This window comes from Drosophila biarmipes, unplaced genomic scaffold (genome assembly GCF_025231255.1).
Source record: "Drosophila biarmipes strain raj3 unplaced genomic scaffold, RU_DBia_V1.1 ptg000005l, whole genome shotgun sequence".
NCBI lineage: Eukaryota > Metazoa > Arthropoda > Insecta > Diptera > Drosophilidae > Drosophila > Drosophila biarmipes.
In genome coordinates this window covers 2,926,101-2,949,428 of record NW_026114527.1, presented here as the reverse complement: position 1 = coordinate 2,949,428, position 23,328 = coordinate 2,926,101, and the positions used below count along the sequence as shown (strand labels likewise).

At 35.1% G+C, this 23,328-nt stretch overlaps 1 protein-coding gene and 1 long non-coding RNA gene across 3 annotated transcripts in view; one reads left to right on the top strand and one right to left on the bottom strand.

The window, feature by feature from the left end:
- The window catches only part of LOC108030486 (UDP-glucosyltransferase 2), a 167,595-nt gene extending 145,077 nt beyond the window's left edge, over positions 1-22,518 (top strand). For both annotated transcript variants that reach the window (XM_044091406.2, XM_050889728.1), the window contains 3 exons: positions 20,903-21,199; positions 21,261-22,048; positions 22,107-22,518. In XM_044091406.2, the coding sequence (XP_043947341.1) occupies positions 20,903-21,199; positions 21,261-22,048; positions 22,107-22,275 (1,254 nt within the window). In that variant the 3' untranslated portion in view covers positions 22,276-22,518. The remainder of the gene's footprint in view (positions 1-20,902; positions 21,200-21,260; positions 22,049-22,106) is intronic.
- LOC127011700 (uncharacterized) lies at positions 4,243-5,279 on the bottom strand. The gene is made up of 3 exons (XR_007764958.1): positions 5,130-5,279; positions 4,861-5,062; positions 4,243-4,547 (listed from the first exon to the last, which is right to left on the bottom strand). It is a non-coding gene; the product is annotated as an uncharacterized LOC127011700 (long non-coding RNA).
- Positions 22,519-23,328: the final 810 nt, after the last annotated feature.

Sequence of the window (23,328 nt, the reverse complement as noted above, 5' to 3'; positions counted from 1 at the left end):
GTTAATGTCAAAAAGCAACAAAGCTATAATTTGTTTCATGTTATTTTCCCACCAATTTTCCGATCGTTTCTATGATTTTGATAAAATTTAATTCCAAATTCAGAAGTAATGAAAAAATGTTATTCCCAAGCGCTGGAGGTTATATGTTAAAAACACCAAAGGTATAATTTTTTTATTTAATTTAAAATTCAGAACTAACTAAAATGTTAATTCCAAGCGCAGAAGGTTCTATGTTAAACAAGATGGGAAGTTAACTTCGACAGGCCGAAGTTTTTATACCCTTGCAGTTACCAAAAAATTATCAACATAAATAATTTTTTCACATTATTTTCCCACCACATTTCCGATTGTGATAAAATTTAATTCGAAATTCAGAACTAATTAAAAAATGTTATTTCCAAGCTAAGAAGGTTATATGTCAAAAAGCACCAAAACTACAATTTGTTATATAATATTTTCCCACCAACTTTCCGATCGTTCCTATGACAGCTATATCATATAGTCTTCCGATATTGATAAAATTTAATTCGAAATTCAGAACTAATTAAAAAACGTTATTTCCAAGTTAGAAGGTTATATGTTAAAAAACACCGAAGATAAAATTTTTTTTTAATTTTTTCCCCGATAGTTTCTATGGGAGCTAAAAGATATAGTTTTCCGATTCGGCTGGTTTTGACTTATATACTACCTGCAATAGAAAGAAGATTTTTGGAAAAGTTTCAGCCCGATGGCTTCAAAACTAAGACACTGGTTTGCGTAGAAACGGACAGAAAGACGGACAGACGGACGAACAGACGGCCAGAAGTGGCTAGATCGACTCGTTTAGTAACGCTGATCAAGAATATATATACTTTATGGGGTCGGAAACGTTTCCTTCACTGCGTTGCAAACTCCTGACTGAAATCATTATACCCTCTGCAGGGGTATAAAAATGCTGACTACTCACGACTACAAACGTCGCTCAGAGGGCTCTCGCAATTGTACATACACTTAGAAGGGTAATACAAGGCGCTGAAAGGTTAATAACAGTCAGTAAAAGTGCTTTGGACTGCAAAAATATTTATATAAGCAAGCTTTAAGAAAGGAACCGATTTGCTACAAACCCTTTTCAATCCTGTGCGATGAGATCTCGACGCTCCGGATCCTGGGAACTGCATAATATTACCAATAATTCCACCAAAAAGACTGCTGCTCTTAAGTATACCAATTCACTTAAACACAGAATGTATATATGCAATATGCCTGAGGCATGCGTCGTCCTTAACGGCTGGTGATGAGATTGGTCTTCGCCAATTGTTTATCAGGATCAGCACTATTATTCACTTGATTTAAATGTATTTCAATGCATTTTTGATTGCTTCCAATGTTTTCCATTTGTGTTCTGGTTATATTTTATGAGGCTATTGGCCTTTGGTTATGCATAAGTGAACTTTGGATTGACACACTTATTTTGCACCACGACTTTTTAGAAGTATGCTATTGGGAACTAAGCCTCTGGTCGGATGGCTCATAAAGCTGAAAAATTCTCAGGAGCATAAGGATCACGAATACTAAGGCCACAAATTTCCCAGTACGTCAAAGGTTGTCCTTATGGTTGATCTTTGCCCCTTTTTTAAATATAATGGCGGTGATGGTCCGACACATAAGATTCGTTCGAGCTATTTGTGTCCTTCTTAAGGGCTTTGGACTTTGTTGACGACTGCCCCTAGGAAAATCGCTTTTCCTCGGAGCTGGCACCCCTTCCTCCGACTTAAAATTCGTCGTTGAATCTTAGGTAACAGGCTCGAAGTGATCGATCGCAAGGAATGACTTCGCAAAAGGAATCTGCGTACCGCCATTGTTGTCTGTTCCGTTGTTCATTTCTTTCGTATTTTTCTTAGGCGCCCATTGACGTCTGGCTTCGACCCACTCCTGTGATCAAGAGTCTCCTGTTTTATCGGCAGAGCTTTCAGGGCTGATACATTTACTGCTGGTGAACTATATTTTTAAAGGTATATTCTGTATTCTTGGCGTATTGAATATGGACTTTGATGTTTCTCTTTTAACCTAACTGACAATCGATTAGAAATTTTCGATTAATTATTTGTTTACGTACACGCAAAAGCGTGAATATTTCTGGGTAAATTCCCTTGACGAAGTTAATGGGGACGTTAGCAGCGAGCCGCCCATGCTGGAGCTCATGTTGTCTTTGAAAAGCTCAAAAATTTATCTTCAGCGGTTTTATGCTTCAGTTTGAAATGTAAGTTGTGCATATCCGAGAAATGATCGCTGAAGGTTTAATGCTGTCTTTGCTTACGCTTTATTAACATCTTGACTTTTATTAGGCCATTTCCGGTAGTGGGAAACGCTTTTTCCATCTCCTGCGTCAACGAATACTAATCAAATCGAATCGCGACACCAGTAAGTTGTCGAATTGCAATTTCTTCTGCCTTTACTAGAATGAAAACGGCTAGTTAAATGCACCCATTTCTCCTACTGAAGATTCGTCGTTGGGTTCTGGGACAGCGCAATTTTATTTCATCGGGGAAATCTCATTTATTTTTCTGTTATTTTTTTGTGTGCTTTTGAACATTAAGGTAACGTTTTTAATGCTAATTTTACTAATATTTATTTATATAATTTAGATTTTAGTATTGTGTGATCGTTGCTTGCGGACTGGAGGAAGGACTTTGAAGCAAGAGACCAGTGAAATACGAACGCTCCTACCTAGTCTCAAGACTGTTGCATTCGTACCTGAGAGACCTGGTTGTCCTCCTCGCCAAGCTTGCGTGCGGCTGTGTTTGTGTCAGGATCAGCCGATTTCCTATATGAGATAATCATAAAAAGTATAAGAAAAATTATTTTTGAAAAATTCTTTTTTCTTTTTCTATTATTTCGTTTAAACAAACTTTTTGCATCAAAAAATGAAAATTTTCAAGACGAGGAAGAGAGAAACTTATGTTTGCATATGTATTTCACACCAAAACGTAATTGCAGCAATTACATCACTTTTGTTATTGTTACACAAAATTTAGATTTTAACTTTATAATACAAAACAATATCTTACCTATTTGAAGAAAACGATCCATTTTGTTATGAATTAGCCTGTCGATAGTGGCAAACAATCTATAGTGCCGATAGTGGCATCGATAGTTATCAACCTCTAGTTAACGCCCTTCATTTCCGCAGTATGCTCGCCCGAGCGTCCGACCGCAAAAAGCTTTTTGTTTTTTTTCTGCCTAAAACTGTATGCTGCTGCGTAGAAGACGAAGGCGGTCCGGCAAAAAAGAGAGGCAAATCCTCGGAGATTTTTCTCCCTTTCTGTGTCTTATAATCTGCCTACCTGAGACCGGTCCTTTTTTGCCTCTCTCCGTTATGTTCAGAAAGGAACCAAAAATAAATGTGATATTTTTTTAAAAATAATGAAGTCAGGTAAGTGCTTCCTTAAGTGCAAGATGTTGTGCGTTAATCTAAGTTTAAAGTACGTCCCTTTTTAAGATATTTTATATGTTTTACAACACAATCTAGAAAATTCTGAAAACGTTACCGAAACTAACAAAAAAATTAAATAATACAATTTATGTAAAATAAAGCAAAATGTAAATAAATATATATGTTTTTTAAATTCAATATTTTGATAGGAGAAAATTCATCGGAGAATTTCAGAATTTCCGAAGTGATTTCCCTGGGACGTTGCCCTTGCAGGGGACAGGCTATTCAACAATTGAGTATAAGGAACAAGAACAAAACAGTTTCCACTGCATTTTCCCCTTGTAAAAGGAGGACATCTCAGAGATGTCCCTCCGGAATCCCAATGACCTTTGACTTCTGCCTTAAAACTTGTACATGGAATCGGAAGGAACCTCAATTTTTCTGCAATGTTTAAATTTTTCCCTTGCTTTTAAACACAACACAATTTGCGGTAGAAAGGTCTCAAAGATGCCCCACCATTATAATAATACACTGGAATTTACCCAAGTTTCATTCGTTGTCTACGCGGATTTTGAATACATTCTGGATTCGAAGTATATTGAAGTGAGACAATATATGCCAATATATAAATTTAGGAACAAGTTTTGTAAAATCATTGATAAAAAATTTGACTAAATTTAGTGATAAGTATTTAAAAAAAAATAGTTTTACAAAGTTTATAGATCCAAGATTAAAATTCATGTAGCCACTTCTTAATTACTAGATAATTATGGTAGTTTTAAGGAAACACTATAATCTGTATAAAAAAATTTCGATATATTTTTTCGTTTTATTATAAAAATATATTTATGATTTTTTCTTAGGAACTTTGACTTATTTCTGATACAAATTGGCATTGTTTTTACAAAAATTGAATTTTCCATCCATCGTTTCATTGATGATATCATCCTAAAGAGAGGTGTACTTTTCCGGCATGTAAAAGAGGTGCTCCTCTAACTCAAGAGCTATAGATTGTCCAACCTGTGTCTCTTTTAATTAAATTTATTGACTCTTTAATTACAATGTTCATGTGGTTTTCCTGAATCATTACGGTGGCTTGCTTGAACTTGGTATAGCAGTTACACAGTGTATTTAGCTGTAAAATAACAGTACCTTGAAGTTTTATATCCGTTAAGTAATTGGCTTTATATGGTTACTTACTGCTATCAAATGTCTTTTGTTAAGAATGATCAACATTTTTTGTCTTCTATATGGCATTCGATGTGAAGTAAAACAAAGAGTTGCTACATACATTTTCCCAAACATGGATCTTAAGCGCCCAAATCTAAATTAATCTAATCTACGAATGAAAGCAGAAAAGCGTTATCCTTGTAAAGTTCTTTGGTTGTGTTGGTGTATAATTTCGGGATGGTGTGCTGCAATAACCCTTCAGTTCCGAAAAAAATCACCTTGTGATTCCGCAGTGACATGCCAGCTTGCACGTGTGAAAAATAAGTGACGCTCCATATAGAAAATTGTATGGGATGTCCGCTTTCGACAAGCGAAAATTCAAATGAAACTGTTTCGAAGACATTTCAGGATTCACTCGTTCCTTATACACATTAGTTGAATAGCCTGTCACCTGCAAGTGACACGTCCAAAGAGCAATAACTTCGGAAATTTTGAATATTTTTATTGAGTTTTCACCTATTGAAATATTGCATTTAAAATACATTACCTTTTTTATTTTTTCTTAATTTTAAGTATATTGTTTTAATTAAGTTTTCCGTTGAATTACAGTTATTGTTCGCAAATCTGGTATTTTGTTTTGTCAATTTGTTTTAAATGTTTGTCATCGCTTTTCGTAAACATTTTTCCGGGTCCTCGAATTTTGTAGGTTACGTTCCTATATTAATAAATTAAAATGTGTCGCAGCGCACAATTTAAACAGCCTGCTGCTTCTCTTTTCATAAACAGAATGCAGCAAGTCTCCTTCTTTGAGAGACGCAAAAACCCGTTACTCTCAGAGCAAAATGGTATTCAAGATTTGTCGCAAAGTATGTAACAGGTAGAAGGAAGCGTTTCCGACTCCATAAAGTATTTATATTCTTGATCAGAATCACTAGCCGAGTCGATCTAGCCATGTCCGTCTGTCTTTCTGACTGTCTGTATATCTGTCCGTATAAACGCTAAGATCTCGGAAACATGCATGAAGGCATGCAGATTCCTGAGCTTCCTGCTCAGCGCAAGTTTGTTACAGCGGGATGCCCCGCCAACTCGAACGCCCGCAATCCATGAAAATCTGTAGCTCCTGCAGTTTTTATGATAGAAAAAAAATGTTAACTGAAATGTTTAACTGAAAATGTGCCACGGCCACTTTAACGCGCACGAACGGTTTAAACGCTTAAATCTGTCTGCCGCCCGCCCACATATCATCAACTGAAGTGGCCGGTAGGCGGCGCCCTAAAATATCGCTTTGCTGCTTATATATCTCCATTCCCCTGCACTCTAAGCAGAGTAACAGTTATCTGATAGTCGAGGCACTTGACTATAGCATTCTTCCTTGTTTAAAACCAGCTTAGTTTACATACGAAATTTAATAATAGCCCTTGCTAAAGGAAACAGAAATATTTTTTTTCTCGTATAAATAAAAATAAATTTGTAGGCATTAACCTTTTATAATAATGTGTATAATCTTTAAATGCTCCATTTCACTGCAATCACGCCAGGTATTGTACACATTTTTAAACATTTTTTGTTCACATTATTTCTATGCAGATAATTGATTAAAAGACTTTTGGGAAACTTTCAGTCGAAAAGCTTTTTAACTGAAAGACTAGTTTGCGTAGAAACGGACGTCCGTCCGGCCCTTGGCAAGGGTATAATTATTTCATTTTTTCTTTTACCGTTTCTTTGGCAGCTATATGTTTGTGTCGTCGATTTTTTTAAAATTAATTCAAAATTCATAAGAATATAAAAAACTGTATTCCTAATATTATAAGATAATATGTCAAGAAGCCCCAAAGCTGTAATTTGTTTCACATTAATTCCCACCAATTATCCGATCGTTCCTAAGACAGGTATATGATATAGTTGTCCGACTCTAACAAAATTTAATTCGAAATTCAGAACTAATTAAAAAATGTTATTTTCAAGCTTATAAGGTTATATGTTAAAAAACACAAAAGATATAATTTTTATTTCATGTTTTCCTACTAATTTTCCGATTGTTCTTATGGCAGCTATATGATATAGTCGTCCGATTTTGATAAAATTTAATTCGAAATTCAAAACCAAATAAAAAATGTTTGTTTCAAGCGTTGGAGGTTATAAGTTAAAAAACACCGAATATATACGTATTCAATATTATTTTACCACTAATATTAATAAAATATTCATACTTGGCACGCAGATTCCTGGGGTTCCTACTCAGCGGGTTGCCACACCCACTCTAACGCCGAAAAACGGCCAAAACGTTAAAATCTGTCTGCCGCCCACATAACATCTACTGAAAAAGCCGTTGGTGGTGCCCTAAAATATCGATTTTCCTGCTTATACATCTTCATTATCCTTTTGCTCTTTTAAGCTGAGTAACGGGTATCTGACAGTCGAGGCGCTCGACTATAGCGTTGTTCCTAGTTCATTTTGCCTTTATCGACTAGCTCTTCTGCGTTGCCAGACCATTAATATAAGTGCGAAAGGTCAAGTTATTTTTGAGATGTTCGTATCGTGGCTACCAGTTGAAGAACAAAGTTTCGAGAAAATCGAATTTGAAAATTAATGTTCTCTCTTTCACTTTCAAACGACTTTGGACGAATACAAGGTATGGTCGAGATAAATGTGGAAACAAAGTTTAGACTTTTGAATCTAAACAAATTGGTTTGCGGAATATTTCTTAAAGAAATTAAATATTATTAAATAAATTAAATATTTTAAATTTAACATCTGTGCTATCTTGCCCGATTGCCAACTTTTCATCACTTTCCTCCAATTGTCTAACTTATAGCTCTTGGCTACGGTAGCGGAAACGTGAGAGGGAAAAAGAACACAAAACTGCACCTTACAATTGCAGTACATCTGGCAAAAACTCGGGTCTAGACGCGTTAAGTGCAGGCAGCAAATGGTTCGCCGAGATCGTGTCAAGATGCCTCGCAGCGGCAGTGATACTTACTCTTTTGCAGGTAGTATTTATGTAAGTCGGATCCAGCCGGATCGGGCAACTATATCTTATAGCTTCCATATGATAAATCAGAAAAAAAAATTAAAACAAGGAAAAACGCTATGGCCGAGTATCGACTATCAGATATCCGTTACTCAGCTTAAAGGAGAACAATAAAAATGGAATCGAACGTGTCCGTGAAGGAAAGAGCAATATCGGTCTGTGATTAAATTCTTGTTTTTGCAAGGGAAATCGCGCAGCGAAATAAAAGAGCGCTTGGATGCTGTCTACAGTGACTCTTCTCATTCAATGGCGACCGTAAAAAATTGGCTTAATGAGCTACCACGGAAGATAACGTGACAAAAATCCACGATCCCGTATTGGCAGACCGCCCATTGAAGATACGGGAGATATCTGAGACAGTAAGCATGTCAAAAGACCGCGTGGGTCATATCCTGCATGAAATTTCTGGCATGAGAAAGCTGTAGCCACCGCGTTTGGTCACTCCGGACAACAAACGCAACCGTGAGACCACTTCAGAGAAGTTTTTGACGCTGTTTAAGCGCAATCCGATGGAGTTTCTGCGTCGTTTCGTGACAGTCGTCGAAACATGGATCCACTGGCTTACACCAGAGGGCAAGGAACAGTCGAAACAGTTGACTTAGCCCGGCGAACTTGCTCCGAAGAAGGTCCCATCGGCGGGAAAGGAGATGTCCACCGTTCTTTGGGGTTCACAAGGTGTGATCTACATCGACTACCTGGAGATGGGCAAAACGGTCACAGGGCTGTACTATGCCGAAGTATTGGGACGATTCGCCGCCAAATTGCAGAAAATACGGCCCCATTTGCAACGCACCTTCTCAAACATTCGCCCTCGCCAAGGGTCGAATTGGGCTACGAACTGCTGCCCCATCCACCATATTCTTCAGTTTTGGCGCCGTGTGACTTCTTTTTGTTTCCAAACTTGAAAAACTCACTAGCTGGACATAAATTTGCGTCGAATCTTTAGATTTTCTTTAGTTTTTTCTCTCTTTAGCAACTGCTGTTCTACCACGTTATAAACTACTTTATTTTGTGTACATTGGTTAAAATTCATTGATTCATTTTTTTTTTCATAATGCGTTCAATAAGCAACAAACAAAAAGTTGTAGCTAGAAATTCTAATGATGTAAACGAGAAAAATCCATCGCCTATCTAACTGTTTGCCCTTTAAATTGTGGTTTTTGGGGCAAAGGTGGCTTGATCGCTGAAAATTATAAAAGCACTGCTAAAAAGGGTATGAAAGACACGGGAGTACTTTTCAGGCTTTTACGCGACGTGCGTTATTGTTTATTTTGACACTTTGGCACTTCTTAAGCTTAGCTTAACTGAAGCGCTCCAGAGCGATGCGGAGATTTAGGGGAGAGATAAAGAGGGAGAGCATAGACATCTAGAAAACTGCTGCTTATCTTATGAAAAATAAGATAACAAAAATATCGAATCTTTTTTTTATATAAAATATATAGTTAGACACCGAAACATTTTTTCCGTGACAATGCCAACTTCATCATAGAGTTTAATAAGGATGATTAAAACATGCGGCATATAATATTAACACTGATATGAATTATGAAACCGTTGTGAAAATTTGTCAAGCATGATAAGCACGGACTCGTATTGCTAACCAATGTTAAGAGTTGAAGTGCTTCCTCACGAAAGTTACTTTACTCTTCAAGGAATTATTATAAAAGTTTCACCGAATGGACCTACAACTGAAAATTTTGAAACTTTTTTAAAAAAAAAATGTAAATTAAAATTAGTGGGAAATAAATAAAGAAAGAAATAAATAAAGAACATTTTGTCGGAATGAGTACTTCAAAGTCAAAATCGTTTAAATTTTATAGATTAAATAGATTTAATAAATTGTAAACACGATCATGTGTTGATGCTAACTGAGAACCTTGGCGATGTGTGAGAAAAAAACAGGAATGAACAAACTTATAAACTGGAAATGACGAATATAACTTAAAAAAAATTCCCCATGTAACTCTTTGTGATTCTGCTAAAATTAATATGTACGATATTACTAAAAGAAGTTTAAAGTTACCAATCGCATTCCGGAGTTTTCCCAAATTTTATGTTAACTCCAAATTTGGGCATGAAAGCCAACACAGCTGTCAAGTAAAATTATCATTGGATTTACACCAAATGTTTTCTTGTTTTCTTAAATTCTGAATTGGACCCATATGATAATCTAAGTGTCGATTTTAGTAAGAATCAGTATGCCCACCTATATAAAATGTATTCACGATTTTAATCTATTTACTGTAACCGTTAATCACAACCATTTTTGACCCCATCCATTAAGCGGACAAGTGCAACGAGTTTTTTGACATTAGAAAAATGTTGAAAGATAAAGTTTCGATTGATGTGCAAGGATTCTTTGAAAATAATATTAATTTTATTCTTAAAGAAATTGGAAGGAAAGAACAAATATCGAAACATAAATAATAAATTTCTTATAGAACCATAATATGAAGTTACTTTAATAAATACAAAATCTGGAGAAAAAGCACTTTGGTTTACCAATAAACATCAAAAAGGTTGTAAAGACTGTAAAAACGATTTTCATCATACTCGAAAGTATTTTAGGACAATCACTAACGAAAAACAATTTATTAATAAAGGTGCGGAATAGAAACGATTTATAGTAATACATTTTGTATTATGCTACAAAATAAACTTTTGACTTTTTATTTCGAGTTAAAATTACACGTACGGAGAATGGAAATTTATTCCTTGGCCGAGATATGTCGGCTACTTTCGAGTAGCGATCGTGATTTCTATGATAGGATGGGCTAGAGCTATCAGTTAGCTCGTTGGCGTGATGTCGTTGGCATCAAGCGCATGATCTTGTCAATAAGCGTGCGTCTTCAAGTTTGTGAATGTGTTTCTTTGGCTTTGTTTTCTTTGGAAATTAGTTTTACAATCATAGAAAACATATTTTCCCAAAAATGTTGGACATGCACTTCTAGAACGATCATCTTTAGAAATTTTGGATGTATGACCTTTTTCACATATACAGAAACACTTGTGATAATGGGTTAAAAGGGCATTTAAAATAGTTATTCCAGTTACCCGTAGATTAAAAGGGCTTACTAGATTTGTCGGAAAGTAAGTAGCATGTAGAAGAAACGATTCCATAAAGTATATTAAACACCATCCCGGTTGTTCATGTGAGAACAATTTCAATCGAGGTAGAGGAAATGGTCGTGGCAACTACCAAAATAATGGTTATTACCAGTATAACGGCTACAAACGAAATATCTAAAACTAAAGTAATCAGACCAATAACTATAATAGAGGTCGGGGAAATTATAGAGGAAACACAAACAACCAAAATGCCAGCAACTACAGCAATACACAACAAAAAAATAATGACGGCTTTACCCAGCCCGTTTTGGGAAACTCCCAGACCCCTTTAGATACGAGAAATTAAAAATAACAACGGTTTATACAATTAACCTCAATCTCAATACCATTTATTAATTCAAAAACAGGGAGAAGCTCACGTTCCTTGAGGATACGGGAGCAAATACTTCGCTTTAAAAAAAAAATGCAGTTACCTTTAACAATGTACAAAATGGAGAGATTTAAGCAGCAAAGCTATATTTTAGGGCGCCATCTACCGGCTATTTTAGTGGAAAGAAAGATTTACGCGTTTAAACCGTTTGTGGGCGTTAGAGTGGGCGTGACATATTTTTTTTATGTCGAAAGGTATTGATAAGACAAACACATTTTAGTTAAAATTTTGTTTTTATCATAAAAACTGTAGGCGCTACAGATTTTGGAGGATTGTGGGCGTCAGAGTGGGCGTGGCATGCCGTTGAAAACACTTGCGCTGCGCAAGAAGCCCATGAATCTGCATGCCAAGTGTGACTGTTCCAGTTCTTATAGGTTCTGAGATCTCAGCGTTCATACGGACAGACGGACATGGCTAGATCGACTCGGCTAGTGATCCTTCCTTCTATTACATTACATTACAAACTTTCCGACGAATCTAGTATAGCCTTATTTAAGGAATATGCGAAGGGAATCGTAAAATCTAAATGAATTGCTCCAGAAGACAAATATATAATTCCATATAATTTTCACATTGTAAATTAAGATTTTGCTGTTACATGTGATGTGATGGATGAATGCATTTGCCGATGAAAGGAAAGCGTTATGCAGACGGCGGCCATACCGGGCAACGATCTAAAACACTCGTTCGACATGCTTTTTGACCGTGCAAAACGCTGTATTAAAGTAGATGAAAACTATGTTGAATAAAATAAATTGATTTTGCCGAATATACTAATTGTTTTGTCTTTTTTTTTAAGTCCTGTTAACTTTGGAACTCACCTTGCAAAAAACTATCCTAGACGATATATTTAATTTTGCTATTATTATAGACGTTTCATTAAAAACTGTGCCGACTATTTATGGCACATAACTAGATTACGTAAAAAGAATGTTTATTTGAATGGTCTTCAGAATGCCAAAATTTATTCCAGTATTTGAAAGATAAACCTATAATAACGGATGCATTTACAAAAGCTGGAAGCAACAAAAGCTCTACAGAACAGGAACTAGCAGCAATTCATTCATTCATATTTATGGCAAACATTTTACAGTTAAAACTGATCACAGACAACTAAAATACGTATTTTTAATGGTCAATCCTAGTTCAAAACTGACACGCATGCGGCTCGAATTAGAGGTATATGATTTCACAGTCTAGTAACTAAAAGTAAAATATAACTTCGTGGCTGACGCCCTCTCTAGAATAAAGATGTTTAAATTTTTACGGCAAATATATTACAAGTCACTATAAGACAAAAAGTAGAAAAAATTCCTAAAATAAAAGCTTCTAAGCCCAACGTATATGGAGTCGTGAACAATAACGAAGTAAGTAAAGTAGTCCCTTGCATGTCAATAATAATTTAAGTTTTTTCAAACATGAAAAAAAAATTACGGCAAGATATAAAGTTGGAGATTTGTATACCAATAGAACCCTTGACCTAGGTCAGTTTTTCCAAGAGCTTGAACTGTAAGCTTGTAAACAAAAAATTACCCAACTCAAAGTATGTGATCTGTCAGAATACCTTGTCGCCATACCAGTACCAAATAAAAATGCAAAAACTGTAGCAAAGGCTATAATCGAAGGCTTTTTTTCTAAGCTACGGTCCAATGAAGACGTTCTTTACAGACATAGAAACAGAATGTACAAATTCTTTAATCAAACGCCTATGCAAAAACCTGAATATCAAACATATAACATCGACAGCACACCATCATCAGACTACAGGATTGGGATGTATGGCTAAAATATTTTGTTTATTGTTTCTACTCTATAGTACACGGTTACTGTCCATATGAGTCAGTTAGTTTAACGGTTATATAATATAGATGATTATGCAATAGAAACAAAGATTAGAGCAAGTTTTGAAAAGAGTCAGATTAATATTAGAATCAAATAAAAGAAAACAAAACTGTCATTATGAATAAAACTGTTTAGATTTTTAACTATAAATTGGAGATCAAGTTTTATTAAAAAATGAAACTGGTGAAAATTATAATAAAAATATGCGGAACCATATACAGTAATTGGTATAGGAGGTAATCTAAGAATTTCGAATATTAAAAACAAAGAACAAAAAGTGTATAAAGATAAGTTAAAAACTTTTAATTCATACTCACTTTCATACAATTCTTACGGATGGTCATACATAGAATAGATACTATAAATAAATAGGCAAATAAAAAAATATATATACATATAAAAAAAAACGAACAGGATATCAATAATTTCTGATTAAAACAAAAAGCTCGTTTTGAATAATCTAATGTAATAATAATGTTGTATAATATAATTTTTTTGTTTCTTTTATGATATAAAATATTACCTATACTTTTTTAATTTTCAAATATAAAAGTTCTAAAAGATACTTTTAATAACTAGAAATATTTTCATTTCATTACTTTTTAAATTCAAAATAAATATTCTTTTTAACTTCATTAATTTAAGTTATTTTTCAAAAGGAAGTATAAGTAGCATGCATGTATTATTGTAGTAAGAAGCCAATGTACCGATACCAAAATTGTGTTACAGTAAAAAATTGATCGAATTAGAGGCCATTCCGTGCACAATTAAGTTAGACGTTTAAAAAAAAAACAAGAAAGAACGCTATAGTCGAGAGCCTCGACTATCAGAAACCCGTTACCCGAAAAATAAAAATAGAGATATTATATAGTAGCAAAAAAATATTCTAAAGCGCCACCTACCGGCTATTTTGGTATTTGTTATGTGGGACAAATACATTTTAGCAAAAAAAAATTTTTAGCATGACAACTGTGGCCACCACAGTTTTGGGTGGTTTGTGGGAGTTAGAGTGGGCGAGGTATTTTTTTTTTGGAGGTATTGATGAGACAAATGCAGTTCAGTTAAAATGTTCTATAATAAAAACTGTAAGCGCTACAGATTTTCGGATTGTGGCCGAGATCTCAGCGTTCATATGGACAGACGGACTCATCAAGAATATATATACTACCAGGTATACTTTTATAAACACAAAAACAACAAAAGTCTTACCTCAGACAACCCCGATATGAAATCGAACCCGCGACTGTTTACCCCATAGCCAGTCGTCTTAACCATTTGGCCACGCGTGTTTGATGCCATTCAATGACTACAGAAGAATATGGTCCTTTCAGTTTTGCTTTTTTTATTCTGCCTAAAAGTGTATGCTGCTGTCGACGTCAGCAGAGAATTCGGAGCAACGTAGAAGACTTCCGACGAACGCGCGTTCTGCAAAAAAGAGAGGCAGATCTTCGGATATTACCCTCTCTGTCTGTGTCTTAGATTCTGCTCCGTTATGTTTAAAAAGAAACCAAAAGATGAAGAAGACCTGGTGCATTCTGTTTGAGTTATGAAAAGAGAAGCATTGAATTAATTAATAAAAGTGATATTTTTTGAAAAAAAATCAAATCAGGTAAGTGCTTCCTTTAGTTGAAGATGTTGTCCGTTGATCTACGTTTAAAGAACATCCCTTTTTGAGATTTTTTACAGGTTTTATAACATAACCCAAAAATGTCTGGTTCCGTTACCCGAAAGTGGCGTGATGAAATCCCTCAAAGGGTTTTAAACAGTTTGAAGAGGTAAATATTCAGGTATACAAGTAAAACACATTTTGTAAGCACATGCCGCTATTTCTTTCAGGAGCGTTGGGCAGGGATTCCGAGGACCCGGACCGAAAAGCGATGTTAAATATTAAAAACAAATTATTAAGAAAAAAACATAGTATTGCAAATAATAATTGTAATTCTACATAAAATTTAAGTAAGCATTTCTATTACTTCAAGAAAATAAATTAAGAAAAAATCGCCATTGGTTGAAGACAAAATGTCCCATTCTTCCTCTTATTTTTAACAAATAAAAATCATGCCAAAACTCCTTAAATTTTATAAAAGTTTTCTATAATCAAGAAAATATTTCCTAATTCAATAAAATATTTCTTACTTCAATAGCGTTATAAAATCACGGTCGTTTTGTTCAATTTAAAGTGTTTTTTTTCTGAGTGTGTGCTATAATCTATTAAAATTTTTAATCTGAAATGATTTGAATGAGGGCCGTACTTCTGAAAACCGAACCCCTTTGTATACCCTTGCAGAGGGTATAATAATTTAAGTCAGAAGTTTGCAACGCAGTAAAGAAGACGTTTTCGACCCCATAAAGTATATTTATTCTTGATCAGCGTCATATCATAAAGCTGTCATAGCAACGATCGGAAAATTGGTGGGAAAATAATTTAAAACAAATTATAGTTTTGGTGCTTCATGACATATAAACTTCTAAGCTAGGAAATAACGTTTTTTAAACAGTTTTGAATTTCTAATGAAATTTTATCAAAATCGGACGACTATATCATATAGCTCTTATATGAACAATCGGAAAATTGGTTGGAAAATAATATGAAACAAATTATAGCTTTGGGGCTTTTTGACATAATATCTTATAATATTGGGAATATAATTTCTTATATTTTTAAGAATTATTTTTAAGAATTTCGAATTCAATTTTATAAAAGTCGGACCACTCTTTTTTTTAATATCACTGAAGTCAGCAAGAGTCCTTAAAAATTTTACATGGTGTAACTAAAGTTGATTATTTCTTATAACTGCAAGGGTATACACACTTCGGCTTGTCGAAGTTAACTTCCTTTCTTGTTTAGGTTGCCATTTTGAATTTGCTTGAAACTTTTTTACTTGTACTTTTTGGAAAATAAGTAAACACGTGTATCCGGATAAAATATACGAGTAGCGTTCAAAAAGTAAGGCGACTTTGTATTTTCAAGAAAAACTATTAATTTACTTATCAATATTAATGTTGTCCCCTTCAAAGTAATCCCCCTCAGATACAATACACTTATGTCAACGGTTTTTCCAATCCTCAAAGCACTACCCATAAGCACTTTTCGGTATAGCTTTGAGCTCTTCCAGCGATGCAGTCTTTATCTCTTCAATCGTTGCAAATCTCCGTCCTTTCATAGGTCTCTTTAGTTTTGGGAACAAGAAAAAGTCCCATGGGGCCAAATCCGGTGAATATGGTGGCTGAGCCTTTATTGTGGTGTTTTTGGCCAAAAAATCTCTCACAAGCAAAGATGAGTGAGCAGGGGCATTCTCGTGATGCAAAAGCAATGAATTGTTTTTCCACAATTCTGGACGTTTCTTTTGTATTGCTTATCGCAAACGGCGCATAACTTCCAGATAATACTGTTTATTGACCGTACGACCATATGATAAGAACTCCTGATGCACCACGACATGGTAATCGAAGAATACAGTGATCAAAACTTTGACATTTGATCAAACTTGGCGTGCTTTTTTCGGTCTTGGCTCACCTGGGCTCTTCCATTATGAAGATTGGGCTTTGGTTTCGATATCATAACCATATACCCATGATTCGTCACCAGTTATGACCCTTTTGAGTAAATCTGGCTCGTCGTTGACGTCATCCAACAGCTCTTGAGCGATGCTCATGCGACGGTTCTTTTGGGCAAAATTCAGCAATTTTTGGAACAAACTTCGCTGACACACGACTCATGCCCAAAACGTTTGAAAAAATTTCATGGCACGAGCCAAGCGATATACCGACATCTTCAGCAACTTCTCTGATAGTGATTCGACGATTTTCCAAAACAATTTCTATCACTGCTTGAACGTTTTCATCAGTTGTTGACGTGCTTGGGCGTCCAGAGCGAGGCTCGTCATTGGCATCTTCCCGGCCATCTTGCAAGAGTTTGTACCACTTGTAAACATTTTTTTTACTCAGAACAGTTTCACCGTATGCCACTGTCAACATTTCAAGTGTTTCGGAGCACTCGCTGAGCACGCAAAACAACTTGTTACCTTTACGCCTCTCACAACTAAACAAAAAAGGGGATTCAATTGAAACTTGGTACAGATGTTAGGGAAGAGTGTACCAACATAACAAAACAAAAAAATCGATAATCGAAAATATGTTGCCCGCGAAATTTGAAAAGTCACCTTACTTTTTGAACACACCTCGTATAGTTTCCAAAAAGTACCTCTTTTTGCAAGTCTATATCTCAATCTGTAGTTATCCAATTGATTTCATGTCTTTTGCATAAAATCCTCTAAGACCTAAACTTTAATTTAATTTTCGTTAAACACACAAAATTTTTGATTTCTTTAAAATAAAAACAAATTTTAATTTTTAAACATTTTCTAAAAAGCTGCAACAGTCAAACTTGTCATGCGGATTCCTGGGCTTCCTGCGCAGCGGGGTGTCACGCCCACTCTAACGGTCACAATCCGCGAAAACATGTTTGCGCCTACAGTTTTTATGATAAAAACAAAATTGTAACTGAAATGTGTTTGTCTCATCAATACCAACGGTTAAAACGCTTAAATCTGTCTGCCGCCCACGTAACATCTACTTTGTCACGATTTCTTGTCGTCCATGTAATCCCGATCCCGAACGTCTCGACGTAGCGATCTTGCTTGTTGAAGGCTAACACGGCGCTGCTTCCGACGACTCGACTTATTGTGGCTCCCTTGTAGTCTACTTGGTTGTTTGACTGTTCAGGTTGATCGAAACCATCAAAATCAGAGATGGTTTGACTCCTCATGATCGACTGATTGTTCAGCAGCTGTGGCTTTATAAAGCCCTCCAGGAACCGTTATTTCCCTTTTGCGCACGGCCGCAGAATCTCTCCACTCCGGGTCCAAAGTCCATAGCCAAAAGTGGTCGCTTTGAAATAATATGTTGATGTTGGTTTATGTTTGTAGCTATTGGGTTTAAGTTGTTAAGGCTTCGATAATTTAAGGGGTTAGGTTAGAAACTTTTTTCCTGTTGTCTGCTTTAGTATTATAAATTGGTTTGTTGGGTTTTTTATGTGGTTTGACAGGACATAGGTCGACAAATAATTTCCAATATTTTCCAATTCTTTCTATGTATTGTGTGTGGTAAAGAGAGTATGAATTTTATCATTTAGAGGTTCAAGATGCGATTGCTTTATAATTTTGGAGATTACTTTGCCTCTTTCGTTTGTGTGAGGTGAACCACACTTGGTGTACCAACCGTTTAAGTCTACTTTTGCAATTATTGTTTGGTTATTATACTATATTATTTATACTTAAAAATATATTAAGATTACGGCGTAGAAATGGGTTTTCATTGTTTCGGTGTTCAATTTGTGGAGTATGCGCTTTTTCTGTTGTTGTGATTAGGTTTAGAGGTTTAAATGGAATGATAGCTTCGCTTGGTGGTGGGCTTGCTAAAACATTGAAAGAGTTGATTTATGGTAAACTCCTTTGTAGTTATACCCGTTACTCGTAGAGTAGAGGGTATACTAGATTCGTCAGAAAGTATGTAACAGGCAAAATAAAGCGAAAGAGTCAATATAACCTTATCCGTCTGTCCGTCCATCCGTATGACTGGAATGATCTCGGATCTGAGGGGCGAACGCCCACATTCGATCATATCACTAGCGCAAAAACGTTTTAATATTTTGAAAAAAATTAAAGGAGATTGTGCTCTTATTATTAATACCCATCATAACGAGATATGCATCATTCGAAATATTCGATTTATTTAAATGTTAAATTATTAAATTTTATTTAAATAATATTTTATTATCGTATTTCGTAAGGTTGGCAAAACATTTCATTAAATTAAGTTTAAACTTAAATTTAATCTTATACGGAAATAATTCTCATTTTTAACAGAAGCGATTATAACCTGTACGCTTTAATTTCGGTTTCATGTGACAAAAATGTATTATACGTTCTATTAAATAAAAATTTTTCTTTATTTTGTTTACATTCTGGATACGCATAAAAACATCTTTAATGCTCAGGCAGATGGTGACCAGGAGACCATTTTTTGTAACAATAATTTGATAACTAGAAATGACAAAGGTTTAAGTTTTTGCACAATATCGTTATAGGCGTCTTCGGAAAAATCAGATAATAACTCAAAGCACAAAAACAATAAAAACGTTGACAATGCTCAAAGCTTGCGACGCATGCAGACGGGCATTAATTGTGCTCTGGAAAAAAGTATCCAATAAAATCATAAAAGTGCAGTGACTGATCCAATAAATCTACAATAACGCAAAATACGCTCACTGCGATAAAACCCTTTTCACTAGGAGTAACGGGTATACTAAACTATTAATTTCTAAAAGTCTCCCAAAATATTTTTTTGGAACATCGGATTTTAACAAATGGTTCATTTGACGAGGAAGGCGTATTTGACGAAAATGGGTATTAATCTCCACTATCCCCAACATATCAAGTTTACTAAATTTTTAATTTTACACTTTCTCCGCTCTTTGTCCCAAATCAGTTGATCTGTGTGTGCATATCTATGTGTGCATATCTATGTGTGCATATCTATGTGTGCATATCTCCATTTCCTATTTACTTATCTAAGGCAATAACGAGTATTGTGAACATATCTCCATCTCTTGTTCGCTCATCTATGTTAAATAATTGTTTTTTTGGTCAAAGCCAAGGTTATGTTGGAAAAATATACAAAATATTGATGCAATACGTCCAATCGAATTAATTGTTTTGTGGTTTTTTTGTACTGCTCCTTCTGTCATGATGGGCTGCTGCGTTGATATTTTGGCACAATTTTTTTTACCTTTAAAAATTTCGGCCAGTCCGTTATTTGTAATTATTGTATTAGCATTCCCCCTTTATGTTCAGCTAGCGCTTCGGCGAAAAAATTTTTGGGGAGCAGCGACATGTAATTGGCCTAACATTTTTAAATAACTTTGTTATTAAAAAAAAAAAACAGATATTATTTTATAAAAGTAAATTTTTGAAATTATTGCAAAATTAAGTTAATTGAGTTTACTTATAAAGTTTTGTTTACATATCTTACTATATTATTTTACTTTAAGAATTTTGTATTTTACTTAAACTAAAACTAAATAAACGAAATATTTAAAACATTTCAATATAAATATTAAAAAAAAAAATTAATATTGTAAGTAATTTGTTGTCGGACTCGTTACTTAGTCGGATATGTTTCGCTTAAGAGAGGTTATACATATGTGCAGTGGCACAGTAAATCAGTAAAGGGGTGCGGAGAGCAAGCCTTTTGAAATGTGCTCTAATTTCAAGAAATCAATCAAAATAATTACATTTCAGATTTAAATATTTTCTTTCTAAAACTGAAAATAATAAAGTCAGGTAAGTGCTACCGTAAATTCAAGATTTTTTACGTTGATCTAAGTTTAAAGTACGTCCCTTTTTAAGATATATATTACATAGGTTTCACAACTTGACCTAGAAAATGTTGGTTTCGTTACCGGAAGGTGGCATGATAATATGTTTTGTGCAAATAAAAATCTTTACACAATTCGAAAAGGTAAATATACAAGTACACAAGTAAAACCATTTTGTTAAAACACATGCCCTTATTTTTTTCAGAAGCGTTGGACAGGCCAAAACAAATTACAAAACAAAAAAATAGGATTACTAACAATAGATATAATTTACCAGAAAACTAAATAATACAATTTAAATAAATAAACACAATGAAAAATGATTTCACTTGGGACGTTTCACTTGAAAGGCATTTTACAAGTGGAACTTTCTAGAAATATTCAGAATTTCTGAAGTGATTTCACCTGGGACGTTTCGCTTGGAGGTGACAGGCTATACAAAATATGAGTATAAAGAACAAGGGAAATCCTAAGGGAAAAAATTCCTTGCATTTTGACTTGGAAAAACTTGATCCTTACCACTACGGAAATGACCATAACATTTGAAACCCGTTTGTTTTCTTTTAACAGTCATGCGACGCGATGCTTAGTGATGAAGAAACCAAGGAGCTGGCAAGCCGCAGCTTTGATTTGGCCATATTAGACGGAGCATTTCCAGAGTGCTTTCTGGGACTAATGTACCAGTATAAGATCCCATTTATGTACATCAACACGGTAGGCTTTTACACGGGTAGTATCTCAACTGCAGGAAACCCCGTTAGCTACGCCATAACCCCGAACTTTTATTCTCGATTTACGGATACAATGAGTCTCTATGAAAGGGCAATAAACACGGCCATGCAGATTGGACAACAGCTGATGCACATGGTAAGTGACAATTGGACTTATAACTATCATTCACATAGATCATTTGGTACTTTATTTGTAGTATGTTATGCGTCAGACACATATTGTGCTTCGAAAGCATTTTGGGGCCAACATACCGCATCCTTACGAGATGTCGCGCAATGTGAGCTTCATTTTGCAGAACGGACACGCAGTCCTGTCTTATCCTCGACCCTTTAATCCAAATGTAGCAGAGGTAGCTTGTATTCACTGTAAACCACCTAGAAAACTTCCCAGGAAACTTGAGGACTTTATAGGCGCTTCTGGGGTGTCCGGATTCATATATGTTTCTATGGGTTCTTCTGTAAAGGCAGCGAATATGCCAGAGGCGCTTCGCCAGATGCTTGTAAAAACCTTCGCACGCTTGCCATACCATGTGTTGTGGAAGTATGAAGGTAGTTCCAAAGACATAAAGGAACTCACCGCAAATGTCAAACTTTCAAGATGGCTACCGCAACAGGACATTTTGGGACATCCCAAGCTACGAGCATTTGTTACCCACGGAGGCTTGCTAAGCATGTTTGAGACGGTATTTCATGGAGTGCCCGTCGTGACAATTCCGGTATTCTGCGATCACGATGTTAACTCAGCTAAGGCTGAGGTCGATGGATATGCCGTAAAGCTAGATCTTCAGACGCTGTCGGCCAATCAGCTTCACAAGACTATTATGAAAGTGATTCACGATCCTCGGTACAGAAATGCAGCGCAATATCGCCAGAAACTCTTGCTCGATCAGCGCTCAACTGCTCTGAACACTGCTGTTTACTGGACGGAGTACGTACTGCGTCACAATGGCGCTTATCATCTACAGACTCCTTCACGCAATATGACGTAAGTGTGTACAGTTATCATCAGTATAACCACAATCATAATTTTTATCTTTGCGCAGTTGGTGGCAATATTATTTACTCGATGTTCTTGCGGTTTATTTATTCTTACTTTGGAGCCTGATTTTAATTATAAAGCGCGTAGATTTTCTGTCTGCAAAGCTACGGAACCTTCATTTGCTGATGCCTGACTTGCATTCAAAAGGAAAAATAAAGTCAAAGAAGCTGTAATTAGACCGAAGGATATTGACTTTTTAAAGTCTTAAAAGACTTTTTATGATTCTAGAATTTCTAATAAGGATCTATAAGAAAGGCTTGACTTCATTATATATTGTTTGAAGATATTAATTGTAAAAAAAAGTCGAAATGCAAATCTAAGGAATTGAAATAGTAAAATATACCAGTTTCTCAATATTGAAAAAAAAAATGCTAAGTTGGCACGCAATAAATACAAAATAATTTACTTTTTACAAATTTACACTTTTCATATGTTTTAAAGCTCTTAAAGTGTCCGCAGGAAGGGAGCGTCTTAACATTAAATATTTTCCGAAAAATAATAGATTTGATAGTTTTTTTTATATTCCTAATACATTTCCTAATATTTTAATTCTGGTTCTATTACAAAAATTCTTCTTTTTTTAAGTTTAAAGTGTTTTTTTCATCTCTATATTCTCTAGGTTTTTAACTCGAAACTAAGATTCTAGATTCTACTACTGTTAAAGTCTCCGGCTTTCGAGGATGTACTGAATTTAAGTACAATATTTGGTAAAAAAAAGTAATTCGAGAAAATGTAAACTCGTTTAAAGAAGAAAGAATTTGAATTGATCATAATTCTCGATTTGGGGAAATGTGCCCTTAATTTTAAACATAATGAACAATTTTCCATAATGAGTACCCGAAAAATTAAAAAAGAAATGGAAATTCTCATGTTGAGTTCTAGATTATTCCATTCTGCGAACGAGTCGAGACCCTTCAGTTCTGCAGTCCCGTTGGCGGGACATGTCCAAGAGCAAAAAGCTGTTTTGTTTTTTTTTCTGCCTTAAACTGTTGTCGACGTTAGCAGAGAATTCGGAGCAGCGCAGAAGACTTACGACGAACGCGCGTTCGTCAAAAAAGAGAGGCAGATCTTTGGATATTACCCTCTCTGTCTGTGTCTTAGATTCTGCTCCGTTATGTTTAGAAAGAAATCAAAAGAAGATGAAGACCTGGTGCATTCTGTTTGAGTTATGAAAAGAGAAGCATTGAATTAATTAATAAAAGTGATATTTTTTGAAAAAAAATCAA